The sequence below is a fragment of the Sus scrofa genome, chromosome 14 (genome assembly GCF_054392235.1).
Source record: "Sus scrofa isolate SSC_HxYL_T2T_F1_AM1 chromosome 14, Sscrofa_HxYL_maternal_Yorkshire_Landrace_v2.0, whole genome shotgun sequence".
NCBI lineage: Eukaryota > Metazoa > Chordata > Mammalia > Artiodactyla > Suidae > Sus > Sus scrofa.
This window is the reverse complement of record NC_139396.1, coordinates 79,652,424-79,666,370: the sequence shown is the minus strand read 5'-3', so window position 1 is coordinate 79,666,370 and position 13,947 is coordinate 79,652,424. Positions and strand designations below refer to the sequence as shown.

Here is a 13,947-nt window from a genome sequence, read left to right as displayed (position 1 = left end):
CTAGGAAGCAAATGTGACATAAAAGTAGTCACTGCCCATCAGACATCCATTTCCCCTTCTTCCCGGCCAGCAATCGCTTCCTCGCTACTTGTTCAGACAGCTAAGACTGGTAATCCCCACTCCCTTGAAGCCAGAAGTGACACGACTCTCGCCAAAAAAATATAATCTGAAGTCTGGTGTAATAAGAGTGAATTAAAATGTGGATTTTATCATCCAACTTATTACTATTATCACCATTATGTTCACCTACCCATCACCATCAACCAATTATAGCGATTGTTTCCCTGTGTACTGGTTTTCTAGCGCAGTGTAACAAATGCCCACAAACAGTGGCTTAAACAACCTAAGGTAGGATGTCACAGTGGCCTGGGTCAGGCATCTGGGCACAGTGTGCCTGGCTCCCCAGCTCAGGGTCTCACAAAGTAGAAATCCCAGTGCTGCCCAGGGTTACAGTCTTACCTGAGACGTGAGTGCTCTTCCAAGCTCACTTCCGGTTGGCACAATTCAGCTCCTTGCAGCTGGAGGACTGAATCTTCCTGCTGCCTGTAGCTAGGATCTGCTCCAGATCTGAGAGGCCACCCTCATGACCACGTATGGCCCTTGCCACAGGCCATGTGCAACACAGCTGTTTACTTCTTCAAGGCCACGGGGAGGGTCCTTGCAGCTGCTTCTGTCTCTAACCTCTAGACATTCTTTTAAAGGGCCTGTCTGATTAGGTCAGACCCACCCACACAATGTCTCTTTTGCTTCACAAATTCAAGTTAACGGATTAGGGACCTTCATTACATCTCAAAACCCCTCCACTTTTGTCAGATAATGTAACCCAATCACGGGAGCAACATCTCATCCTATGCACAGTCCTTCCCACACTCGGAGGGCAGAAATTACACAGGGTGGGCACCCCAAGGGAAAAAGTCTTGTGGCCATCTAAGAATTCTGCCCACTACCCCATTTCATGAAAACCCCAGAGTGAGGCCCTTTATATACATTATCAATTTCATTTCATTTCATCACTCCTGACAATATTCATATGAGGTAGGTATTACTCATCCATTTTACAATTGAAAAAAAAAAAACCAATGTGAATTAGCCATGTGCCCTTAGGCAAATAACTTCAGTGCTCTGTACTTATATTCACCACTGGAATACAGAAATGCTAGTTATCTTCCTTGTGTATTACATGAGGCTATAATAAAGGGCAGATGAGAAAACACTTGGGAAATCATTCTGAAAATTAAAGTACCATCGATTGGCAAAGTGTGTTCTCTGCCTGCAAATTGTTCTTCTGAAGAGAAAAAATATATTTATCTTCAGATGTGCTAGGGAAGAGGGCACAGGCGTGAGACTGAAAAGACACAAGATCTGTGGTCTGCAATGTGTAATGTTCGGTCACTTTCTCTCTGGACCTCCACTTCTGCATTACAAAAAATAAAATGGGGAGTGCCCTTCGTGGCTCACCAGTTAACAAACCCAACTAGTATCCATGAGGACACAGGTTCTATCCCCGGCCCTACTCAGTGGGTTAAGGATCCAGCATTGCTGTGTGCTGTGGTGTAGGTGGCAGATGAGGCTTGGATCCCAGGTTGCTGCGGCTGTGGCGTAGGCCAGCAGCTGTAGCTGCGATTCGACCCTTAGCCTGGGAACTTTCATATTCTGCAGGTGCGGTCCTAAAAAGCAAAAAAATAAAATAAAATAAAATAAAATAAAATAAAATAAAATAAAATAAAATGAAGGAGTTGGAGTAGGTTTAACGTCTATTTCTGTTAGGTCTAAGGTCTACTTCAGAACTAAAACTACCATAGAACTATGAGTCTGTTTTATATTTATGTTAAGACTTTAAGACCTGCATGCAGGGGAAATGCCATGTTTTTAGCTGTAACCCTGTAGTACCTAGAAGAATATGGGTAAAATGCTCCTATATTCAGTCGTTAATGATGCTTGGGAAACATTAAATTATAATAATGCATCTCAACCTCTCGATGCCTTTGCCATCAATAAAATAGAATCTCTTTGTAAGGGATAATAATAAAAAAAAAAAAGAACAGAAATTATGCTTTATCCAGAGGTGTAGAAAGCCCAGCTAATTAACCACGGAGCCATTTCTCCAGGGAGCAAACAGTCTGGTTGTTTCTGTGCATTGCTGTCAAATGGCTAAGTCAGTGAGGGGGTCTGTGTACACGTGACCTGCCACCATCTTGGATGAAGCAAAAGGAAAGTGGAATTTGAAGAGGAACAAAGCGTCTTTCCCTAATTAATATTCCAGCGAACAAAATTATCTCACAGACCCTCAGTGTGCTTCTATCAAGTGAGAATAATAAAAAATCAAGGATATAAATACATATCGAGACTCACATAGAGAAACACATCTCTGGCCAGGCAGCCGACATGCTGAAATTGTTCACAAGGGCCCATCATTCCACCACGGTGCAGCGGAGATAAAAGGAAAAAACGAAAAACAAAAAACAAAAAACAAAAAACAGTCCCAGCAATGCAAAGTGTAAGCATAAAAGTCATAAAAAAAAAAGCATCATTAAACAAGAAGTGGAATCACAGCTCTGGGTAAGTGTGTTCGGTTGAAGAAGGGTGAGTTTTTCTTTTTTCCTAAGGACCCCCCTGCCAATTTGCTAAACCCATTCATTCAATTCACAGCATTTAATACGTGCTGCTTTTTAAGGTGAAGAGCCTACCTGAGACCATCAGAGAACTCGGGACTTACAAATGAGAAAGGAGAAATGCAAATTGCTCTATTTTTAACTAAAAAGTGTTTCAAAATATAGACAGAACATTAAGATTCTCTAACAACAGATCATACTATTTATCATAAGTGATGCTTATTCTATGCTGAGCAAGGAAGTCAATACCTCTTTGAGATTAAATAAATCTTTCAGAGTACCCCAGTTTCACCCAGGAAAAAGCCTGTTTCAACACATAAGTAAACCCTAGAGCCCTGAAGTGTTCATTATCATCTCAGAGCCTGCAGTGTGGCTTTCAGAGTCGAATCTATTTACTGCGATCCAACGGCGACTTACACTTACGGCATGTGGCACGCCATAGACAGAAAGGAAAAGAGAAATAAAGAAAAGCCTCAACCCAGCAAAGTAAATAGATTGTATCTCTCAGGCCAGCTCAGATCAGTTGGTACTGGTTGCCAGCAGTACTGTCTGGGTACCTGGAGTCCTACGGATTGATTAGCAATTTGTGCTATGAGAAGGGAGTTGGACTTGGGAAGGTGAGAGAATGACAGCATCTGTGCCTCAGCTAGGTCAAATCTGAAGAACTCTTTGAATTTCAGATTCTTCAATAGTTTCCAAAACCCTCTAAGAATTCTGCAAGAAAAAGCCACGTAACAATCCCAGGAGCATACATTACTTTTGATAATACTCGAACTAGTAATAATGAGCCTTCAACACTTGTCAAATGAAACAGGTTTTTCAGAGCAAACACCTTCTCCTTTGGAAATTAATCTATGAAATATCAGGAGTGGTTCTTCAGAGGAAGGAACCTGAGGATGGAAGAATATTCTGCCTTACATAGATACAACCATGTTTCTATTATTGATGAATTACTTTTCACTATCAAATGAGCTTTACCTGCTCAAAAGCATGAAGTTTGAGACAGCAAGTCAAAGATTTAGAGTAAGCAGATGTGATTTAACAGTGAGACAGTCAATAGAGAATCTGGAAGTGAGGTTTTTGGTCTGACCACTCATGGAATGACTTGGGAAGTCAATGTGTAGAACTTTTTAATACCTTTTTCCATCACTGCTGGGGCAATCAGCTCATCTATGGCACCCAATGCCTTAGAGCTAATGATCTCTTTTTGCTATAAGTTCCTGTCAAGTAAGCAGCATTCTTAGGATGTACTACATAACCACTGGACCAAAAACATACATTTTTAACCTTGTTCTTGCCTAAAAAACTTTCTATAGCTTTGATGCATCCTGCCCAGACATCCAATCATCTCTCTCCTGCACCATTATTAGGCAAATATCCTTACCACCATCTCCACTTGCCATGGTCATTCATTCCCAACTCTGATGAAACCATTTCAGCTCGACTGCACACCTTATGGCGAGGTTCTCAGCCCAATGGCAAAATGTCTGAAGACTACAAAGGCTGGTTTTCTTTTTCTGATCATCTACAACATGGCATCACCTTTAATGAATGTTAAACTCCTGAGGGGAAAGAACTGACTATTTCTCCTTTCATGTCTCTATGGTACCTGGCAAAGTCATGTCTAAACCTATCAGTATAGGTTGACTGACAGTAAATATGAACTTTTCATCTCCTGCCTCAGTTACAGATAGCTTGTGTGTTCCCACTTCCATTATCCAAAGGTAATAATGTTTCCATCAGATACTGTTTGCGGCTCAGGGTTGCAAAGAAGGATGAAGTGTGGGGTACCTACCAAAACGGTGTTAAGAATACAGGGAACTAGCTCTCCCCCTCCCTTTAAATGTCCAATAAATATTCAAAAAAGAGATGTATAAATGCACAATGGGAACTAGAGAAAGTACTCGTGCATAAGTGACAAGCTTTGGAGTTTCCGTCGTGGCACAGTGGAAATGAATTCGACTGGGAACCATGATGTTGTGGGTTCAATCCCTGGCCTCACTCAGTGGCTCGGATCTGGCATTGCTATGGCTGTGGCCAGCAACTACAGTTCTGATTAGACCCCTAGTCTGTGAACCTCCATATGCTGCGGGAGCGGCCCTAGAAAGACCAAAAAAAAGGACAAGCTTTGAGGAATTTATGCCAGATCCTATCTTACAGATGAGATGGGACTGAAAGAATATTTTGACATCTGGCACAAGACCCAGATCCCCATTCTCTGTTGAAGAGAAAGAGAGAGAGCAGTATGTAAGGAAGTAAGCAGAAAAAGATCTTGCTAACTTCCTGCTGACATCATCTAAGTCAGAGATGGCTGGGGTTGGGCCAGGCCATGGGGCTGGCAGAAAACATAACGCCTGGACTCGTATATCTGTGGACTGGCAGCATCTGGACACCTCCACAGCACTGGAGGCAGCAGGTTTTATGTGGTCAGTTGACAAGTCAGGATGTTAGAGCAAAGAGGACAAAGTAAGACAACCCAGGGGTATCCCATTCATAGCTACTGCCTGGGAGGAAGCTTTCTGATACAACCACCAAAACTCCATCAACAGGAGTTCCCGTCGTGGCGCAGTGGTTAACGAATCCGACTAGGAACCATGAGGTTGCGGGTTCGATCCCTGCCCTTGCTCAGTGGGTTAACGATCCGGCGTTGCCGTGAGCTGTGGTGTAGGTCGCAGATGCGGCTCGGATCCCACGTTGCTGTGGCTCTGGCATAGGCTGGTGTCACAGCTCCGATTAGACCCCTAGCCTGGGAACCTCCATATGCCGCAGGAGCGGCCCAACAAATGGCAAAAGACAAAAAAAAACAAACAAACAAACAAAAAAAAAACTCCATCAACAAAAGGTTGCCCAGGGAAAGATATATCTCAACTGGCAATATGTAACTGGAACATTCTTTGTTTTGTTTTCTTCTCTTCCTGTATTTTAAACCTAAGGTACCTCTGGAAAGATTTGATCAGGGAGCCTCATGTTTTTCTGACAGAACACAGCTCGATTCCTACTTGACTATGAGAAGTCACAAATGTAATATCCACCTGAACAGACAGGTCACATAACTGAGGGGGGTCAGGTAGAAAAGATGAGAGTGTATGATGAGATCTGTGAGTCTGGGGTAGCTGTGACTCACTATTCAGTTTCAGCAGGTTGTTACCAAATAGAAAGTTCCTGGTATATCATAATTTCCCAACAAATCTATGCTGTTGTTGCTGCTGAAATGAGAAACTCTAGAAACCATACAAGAACACAAAGGAACAATATAAAGACAAGAAGACCATGAAAAAAAAGGATAAGAGACATGAAAGACAAACACAATAAATAACAAAAGTCTGTAAAAAAATATTTTAAACAGATCCTGTAAACAAAATCAAAATATTATTAATCAAAAAATAAGAGGGAGAAACTTTTCTTATTTGTAAGAGTTTTCAGTATGAAAAGTGGAAATGAGCAAGATGTTCCAGGACACTTAAAGAGAACCAAGTCTAGTAATAGTTTATTGCTCTTTTTAAACTTAAGAAGATTTCAACAAGAATTCTGGAAAAATTAAAATTGGTCTCATTCTTGTTCTCCTCAAAACTAAACATTGATGAATGACACCTCCACATCAAATGTAAAAGTCCACAAGAGTATGGGTCACACTCTGACAAGAAAAAGCCAGGCATCTTATAAAATCTTAACTTAAAATAACTGTAATTAATATGCCAAAATACCAAGGAATTGACGAACAACACTCATAAAGAGATAGGTAATTTTGAAGTTTCTGTCGTGGCTCAAAGGTAATGAACCTGACTAGTATCCATGAGGACATGGGTTTGATCCCTGGGCTCGCTCTGTGGGTTAAGGATCAGGTGTTGCCGTGAGCTGTGGTGTACGTCGCAGATGCAGCTCAGATCCTGTGTTGCTGTGGCTGTGGTGTAGGCCAGCAGCTGATTTGACCTCTAGCCTGGGAACTTCCATACGCCACACATACAGCCCTAAAAAGCAAAAAAAAAAAAAAAAAAAAAAAAAAAAAAAAAAAAAAAAAAAAAAAAAAACAAGAAAAAGAAAAAGAAATGCTAGGAATAAATTTTAAAAACCATGATATAAGAGATTTTTAAAAATTCCTTTGACAATCTTATCATCAAACTAAGCACAGCAGAGGAAAGAATAAGTGAACTTCAAGGTCAATAGAAATTATTCCAAAGGAAAAAGGTGGGAAAAAAACCCATAGCATCCAAAAGACATAGAATATGGAACACTATTAAACAGTGTAATATACATATATATAATTATAATATATAATAATGTAATATAGTCTAATGTTATAATATAGTCTAATATATAAATTATAATGTATTGTATATATTATATTATATATAATTGAATGCTTAAGAAAATTAAAACAGAACAAAGCAGAAGACATATTTAAAGAGTTAATGGCTGAGGATTTAGAAATATCAATTAAAAAGATCAAAAACAGCTCAGAGAACCTTAAGTAAAATAAAAATAAACACCATACACTTAGTCATATAACTGTCATATTGCTGAAAACTAAAAATGAAGAGAAAATCTTGAAGGTAGCCAGAGAAAAAAGAACTTCATCAATAGAGAATAAATATTGGAAGATAGCAAATCTTGATCAGAAATTATACAATCCAAGAAAATGTGACAACTTATTTAAAGTATTGAAAGGGGAAAAAACCAAAGCTTCCAACTCAGAATTCTATACAAGTAAACACATCTTCAAAAAATGAAGATAAAAGGAGTTCCCGTCATGGTGTAGAGGAAACAAATCTGACTAGGAACCATGAGGTTGCGGGTTCAATCCCTGACCTAGCTCAGTGGATTAAGGATTCGGTGTTGCCATGAGCTGTGGTGTAGGTCACAGACGCGGCTCAGATCTGGTGTTTCTGTGGCTCTGGTATAGGCTGGTGGCTACAGCTCCGATTAGACCCCTAGCCTGGGAACCTCCATATGCCACAAGTGCGGCCCTAAAAAGACAGAAAAAGACCAAAAAATAAAAAATAAAAAAATAAAAATGAAGACTATTTCAGAAAAAGCTGGAAGAATTCATACCAGTAGATTTACACCATAAGTTTTGTTAAAGAAAATTTTTCAGATAGGAGTGTGAATGGAAAGATGGATCTACACAAACCAATGTACACTAAGAGAAGTTGCAAAAAGCAAAGTAAATAAAACAGATACTTTTATCCTTATTTTAATGCCTTTATAAGATAATTGTTTGATGAGAGTATAAGATAATGTATATTCCTTTTTTAAAAATCAAGAAAAAAAAAGCAAATGATATCCAAAGTAAGCAAAAAGAAGTCAACAATAAAGAACAGAAATCAATGAAAATCAAACCTGAAAAACAACATAATCATATATTATTACATAAAAAGTTCAAAAGGATTAATAAACCTCTAGCCAAACTCATCAAGAAGAAAAAGAGAAGGCACCAATTATCAATATTAGCATAAAAGAGTAGACATCACTACCAACATGATGGACATTAAAATATTAAAAGGATAATATATATGCCAATAATTACAAAATGCAAAGAAAATGGACAAATTTCTTGAAGGAAATAACTATTTCAATAATAGATAATCTGAGAAACTTTATATTTATTGTATCAATAGCTTAAAACCTTCTCATGAAGAAAATTCCAGGCTCAGATGATTTCACTTATGAATTCTATCAAACACCTACGAAATATATAATACCAATTCTATGCAAACTCTTTTAGAATACAGAACTAAATACTTCCCAAAATATTTTATAAGCCCATTTAAATACTTCCCAAAATATTTTATAAGCCCATTACCCTATAACAAAACAATACAAAGCATTACTAGAAAAGGAAACTAAGAGAATAGAAACCTCATGGTCATTGACACAATGTTTCTCCACAAAGCATTAGTAAATAGGAGTTTCCTGGAGGTGCAGCAGGGTAAGGATCTAGCATTGTCACTGTATCAGCTCAGGTGACTGCTATGGCATGGGTTCAGTCCCTGACCCGGGAACTTCCACATGCTGTGGGCATGGTCAAAAAAAATTTTTTTAATAAAATTGAGCAATATATAAAAAGCTGGGGTTCACCTTTCAAATGCAATATTGATTCAACAGTTACAAGTCGACCAATGTAATTCACTCTGCCAACAGACTAAAAAAGAAAAATCAGTATTACCTTCTCAGTAGAGGCAGAAAGAATATAAAGCAAATTTAACAATAAATACATAAATATTCATTAACAATAAAAACTCCCAGCAAACTAGGAATCTAAAGGAAACTACTAAAACTGATAAAAGGTAACTAAAAAATCTCATAGCTAACATTATATTTAATAGTACAAGACTGAATGCTTTTCCCTTAAGATTGGGAACAAAGCCAGAACATCTGATCTCACCAATTCTGGTCACACTGCTCTGGAGATTTTGGCCAGTGCGACAAGACAAGAAAAAGAAATATAGGCATACAGATTGAAGGAATAAATAAGACTGTCTTTATTTACAGACAATAAGACTATCTATATAGAAAATCCTAAAGAAGCTACATAAATGCTACTAGAACTAATAATTAAATTTATCAAAGTTTCAAGATACAAGCCTAAATATACAGAAATTAAATGTATTGATAAACAATTGAAAATTTAAATTATACCACACAACACCACTTAGAAAAGTGGTAAAACTACACTTTGTTTCATACACTACATGAAATAATATTAAATGTAAAAAGTGCAGTAATTATTTATTGAAAGATAAAACATATTTATGAGGGAAATTAACAAAGACTCAAATAAATGAAACAATATCATGGTCATAAAACAGAAGACTCAATATCATTATGATAACAATTTTCTGCAAATTGATCTATAAATTCAATATAATTTCAATCAGAATTTCTTCGAGCTTTTGTTGTTGGCACTGGCAAACACATTCTAAAACTTATATTGGAAGAAATAAGATCTATAATACCTAAAAAGACTTTGAAAAAAAATAATGTAACACTCACATGATTTGATTTCAAGACTTACATAAAGTCACAGAAATAATGTGGTACTGGTATAAAGACAGACATACAGAATAACAGAATAAAATGTAGCTCATAAATATACCCAAACATATCTGGATAACTGATTTCAAGTATTTCTTCTGCTCCATTCTTTCTTCTCCCCTGGTATCCCCATTATACATATGTTGTACCATTTGTGATTGTCCCACAGTTCTTGAATATTCTGTTTTGTTCCATATTTCCTCTCTTTGCTTTTCCATTTTGGAATTTTCTATTGACATATCCTTAAGCTCAGAGATTCTTTCCTCAGCTGTGTCCAGTCTATTAATGAACCCTTCGAGAGGTCTTCATTTCAGTTGTAGTGTTTTTGATCCCGAGCATTTCATCTTGATTTCTTCTTAGAATTTCCAACTCTCTGCTTACACTTTGCATCTGTTCTTGTCTGCTGTCCACTTTAGCCATTATAGCCCTGTGCATATTATCATAGTGTTTTAAATCCCTAGGCTGATAATTCCCACCTCCCTGTCATATCTAGGTCTGGTTCTCATGCTTGTTCTGTCTCTTCAAGCTGTGCTGTTGCCTTTGAGTGTGCCCTGTGATTTTTTTTTTTTTTTCCCTCGAGAGGCAGACATGCTGTACTAGGTAAAAAGAACTGTGGTGAACAGGTCTTTCATCATGTAGTATCAAAGTGTGAGGGAAGAGGCAGTCTACAGTCTTATGATTAGTTCTCTGTCATCTGGTGAGCCTGTGTCTCTGGACTGTGAACTCCATAAGTGCTTCAGAGTCTGACTCCCACCATAGGTGGGACAGAATGGCTAGAATGGACCAGGTTGGAATTTGGCATTTCCCTTCCTCCAGGTCCATTAAGCTCTGAAAAAAATCCCAATAGTTTAGGCTCCAGTAAAATCTTGAGGCAAGCTTAGTTAGAAAGAAAAGAATGCTCTAGTATATTCCAGAATGGTTCCTCTTCCCTCCAACTGTTGAAAGCATGAGGGAATTCTTCTCCAAGACTTTCTGCAAGAATCCAGTTGAGCTCCTGGGAGCAAATTCACAAAATGTGAGGCCTCCCTGATGACTGGGTCCCCTGGAGTTATCACTCTCAGAGTGGTCCACACTGAGCCTCCAGCATTTGTCAACCACAGTTCAGGTTTTCCTACCACTGGTATTGGTTCCCGTAGAGGTTTCTGCTCCTGGGTTCTGCTCCAGTAAGTGTGATCTTCTGTATTTATCTGTCTGTCTCTCCAATTTGGGAAGCAGGAATTTCCCCTGCTGTCTCCCCCCTCTAACAGATCTAAGGAGGCTTTTTGGTTTTTTTTTTTTAATTTGTTCAGCTTTTCACTTTTTATAAGGATGCAGTAATAATTTCCAAAGTTCTTACATGCTAGACCAGAAACCAGAAGCCAGGAACTGATCTTTTACAATGTTTCCAAGGTAATTCAATGGGGAAAGGTTAGTCTTTTCCACAATCATGCTAGGGAACCTCAATCTTTACCTTATCTCAGACATGAAAAGCAACTCAACTGGAGTTCCCATTGTGGCTCAGCGAGTTAGGAACCCAACATAATCTCCATGAGGATGCAGGTTGGATCCCTGGCTTTGCTCAGTGAGTTAAAAATCCAGCACTACCGCAAGCTGTGGTATAGGTCACAGATGTGGCTTGCATCCCTCGTTGCTGTGGCTGTGGTGCAGGCTGGCAGCTGCAGCTCTGATTCAACTCCTAGCCCGGGAACTTCCATATGCTACAGGTGCAGCCCTAAAAAGAAAAATAGAAAAGGAAACTTCTTTCCCCTCTTTTTTTTTTTTTTTTTTGTAAAAGAAAATATCCACATGAAAAGGATGGAAGAAAGAGTGAGGAGGGAAATCACGCTATTGATCACCTCAGAGAAATGCAAGTGTGACACGTTGGGAAATAATCGTATTCAATCCCTTCTTTTCCACAAAGGGAGATAAACAACAATCTTTCTGCCTCTGACACTGGTGAGTTTAATAAGATTTTAAGTTAATCTTTTTTAAAAAGTTAGTTAATAAATGTCCCATGATATATATTTCGTCTATGGCCATACCACCCTGAACATGCCCTATCTGGTCTATTTTTAAATCAGTGGGAACATATATTATTTATTCTTTTATATTTAATTTTTATTGTATCAAAGAGGTATTGTGGTTTAACACATGAAATGCAGGGTGTCCATAAAGTCAAGAAATATAGACAATATCAATTGATTACTTTTTTACTGATTGAAGACACCCCCAAACATGTTGTGCGTTGTTGTTTTCAGACTTTATGGACATTTCACAGATCTACACGCTGAGAAGGAACAGCAGTGGTCCCCTGCCTACATTCGCCTCCTCACTCCAATTCCTGCTTCCCGAAGGGAGTGACTCTCAGCATTTCTTATTTACCTATTTACCTCCATATTTCTTGCCTATTGTTTCTTGATTTTTTTCACCTTCAGATATTGTCTGTTGACTTTCTAATATGGAAGACATACGTAAGGCCACACACACACACACACACACACACACACACACACACACACACACACACTTTGCCTCCCCATTCTGCCGTTATAATTTTATTCAGATCATCATGAATACAAAGAATTCATCACAGCTGAGCCATGCACCACCACAGTTACCTTGCTTTTCTGATACCACTTGTTTTCTTAATGTTTGTCTTGCTTTTTCATCATCCTAGGCTTCCCTTGCTGCCAGGCTAGGTTTTCACCTTCTCCATCTGGGTAAGTCTGTGGTCCATCTGTTTTCTAGATTCTAAAATTCTGTGGCTGTCAAATCCATTTCTATTTTCTCTCCATAAAGTTTTATGCAATTGTATCCCTTTACAGTCTTTTGAGTAGAATTTCAGAAGGAAGCAAAAGAAGCATGCAGGGGCCTGCCAATCACTGTGTTAAACAGATGCCCCTCCCAGTGTCAATAAATGACCAGGCCGGGCAGACACGGGGCAGGGGGAAGGGTTGTCAGACCAAGTGGGCTTTGCTCTCCATGGCAAGTCGGGTATCTTAAAGCATCTTCTAAACTATAGAGTCCTCATCCACCAGGCCCTGTTACTCCTGATGTGCTCAGACCCTGCTTCTCTTGTAAGTGGAGGAGACGTGTGTCTACTTACAATTCAGTGGATGCGAGAGGGCCGGCAAGGCTCTGGGCCTCCCACCTACCTTCACGGCGCTGAAACAGAACACATGCAGCACGGCCGCTGCAGAGGCACTCCGCGCAACACTGTAAACCGCAGACAGCATCCCCGAGACGGCTGGAACACAAACGCCAAGAGTTCCCTTCTGCATTGGCAAGTCTCACAGCCAACACATGGAGGAGAGTGAAGAGAGGTTTGTAGCTTTTAAATACAACACACCTGCCACAGGGGCGGAGAATCAATCTATGGGGCCGTCAACAAAGCACCGGGTGACTTTTAGTATAAGAAAGACTCTGACCCTTAACTAAAAACTCAGGAGGAACACACAGAAAGAAGCCTTGTTGACATTCTTAGAAGACTATGTGAACCTGTGAGTGGGGAGGGAGGGAGACCTTGATGCTTGCGGTTGGAAGCTGCTGGCCCAGGAAAGATCCTGGGTAGCGATTTCAACAGAGAAAGGGTGAGAGGGAGAGAGAGATGGATGGATGGAGAGAAAGACAGAAATGGAAGTAAAGATGGAGAGAAAGATACAGATGTCAGATGGAAATGGAGATGGAGAGAGAGAGAGAAAGAAAGAGTGAACAAGCAAGCACTCCCAAGTGTGTGTGTGCAAAAGTGTGTGTGGGTGGGTGTGTGTACAAGGAGGTGGTAGTAACCAACCACCTGCTATTCCCTAGTGCTTTACATACATGATGTCATAGACTCCTTACAGCAACCCAATGAGGTCTGCATGTTAATCTCCACTTAGAGAAGAGTAAGCTTTAAAGTTAAGCACTCTGGGTAGTTCCCAAGTAAGCATTAGGTGAACCTTTATCCACCTTGGTCAAAATCTAAGGTGTACCCCAAGTGAAAGGACACAGGTCACCTGTCTGTACAGAACCGCACACAAGGCACACCCATGATGTCACACCCACACACGCCCAGACCAACTCATACATGTACCTGCGCAGATACACATGTGCACACAATTACTTCTACTCACTCACGTTCACACACATTCATAGGTGCCCCTTTTCCAAAGAGTTATAAGAGCCTTAAACTTATTCTAAAGCTTACAGAATTTCTACATTTCCTGTTTCCTGCTTGTGTCAAGCTAGGTGGACCACTTTCAGTTTGGCCAAATGAATCTAGAAGGGCCCACCATCAACCTGACCGACCCGAGCTAGAGTCCTTGAAGCGTTCAGGACAAAAGAA

General features: G+C 39.6%; 1 protein-coding gene and 1 long non-coding RNA gene across 8 annotated transcripts in view; one reads left to right on the top strand and one right to left on the bottom strand.

The window, feature by feature from the left end:
• Positions 1-13,947, top strand: part of LOC146396806 (uncharacterized) — a 769,570-nt gene that overhangs the window by 409,898 nt on the left and 345,725 nt on the right. The gene's annotated exons all lie outside the window — the stretch shown is intronic.
• The window catches only part of PCNX2 (pecanex 2), a 293,795-nt gene that overhangs the window by 179,556 nt on the left and 100,292 nt on the right, over positions 1-13,947 (bottom strand). For all 7 annotated transcript variants that reach the window (XR_014827836.1, XM_021074292.2, XM_084996835.1 and 4 more), the window contains one exon: positions 12,779-12,870. Coding sequence is in view for 6 of the 7 variants with exons in the window: in XM_021074292.2 (XP_020929951.2) it covers positions 12,779-12,870 (92 nt within the window). In the remaining variant the exon portion in view is untranslated. The remainder of the gene's footprint in view (positions 1-12,778; positions 12,871-13,947) is intronic.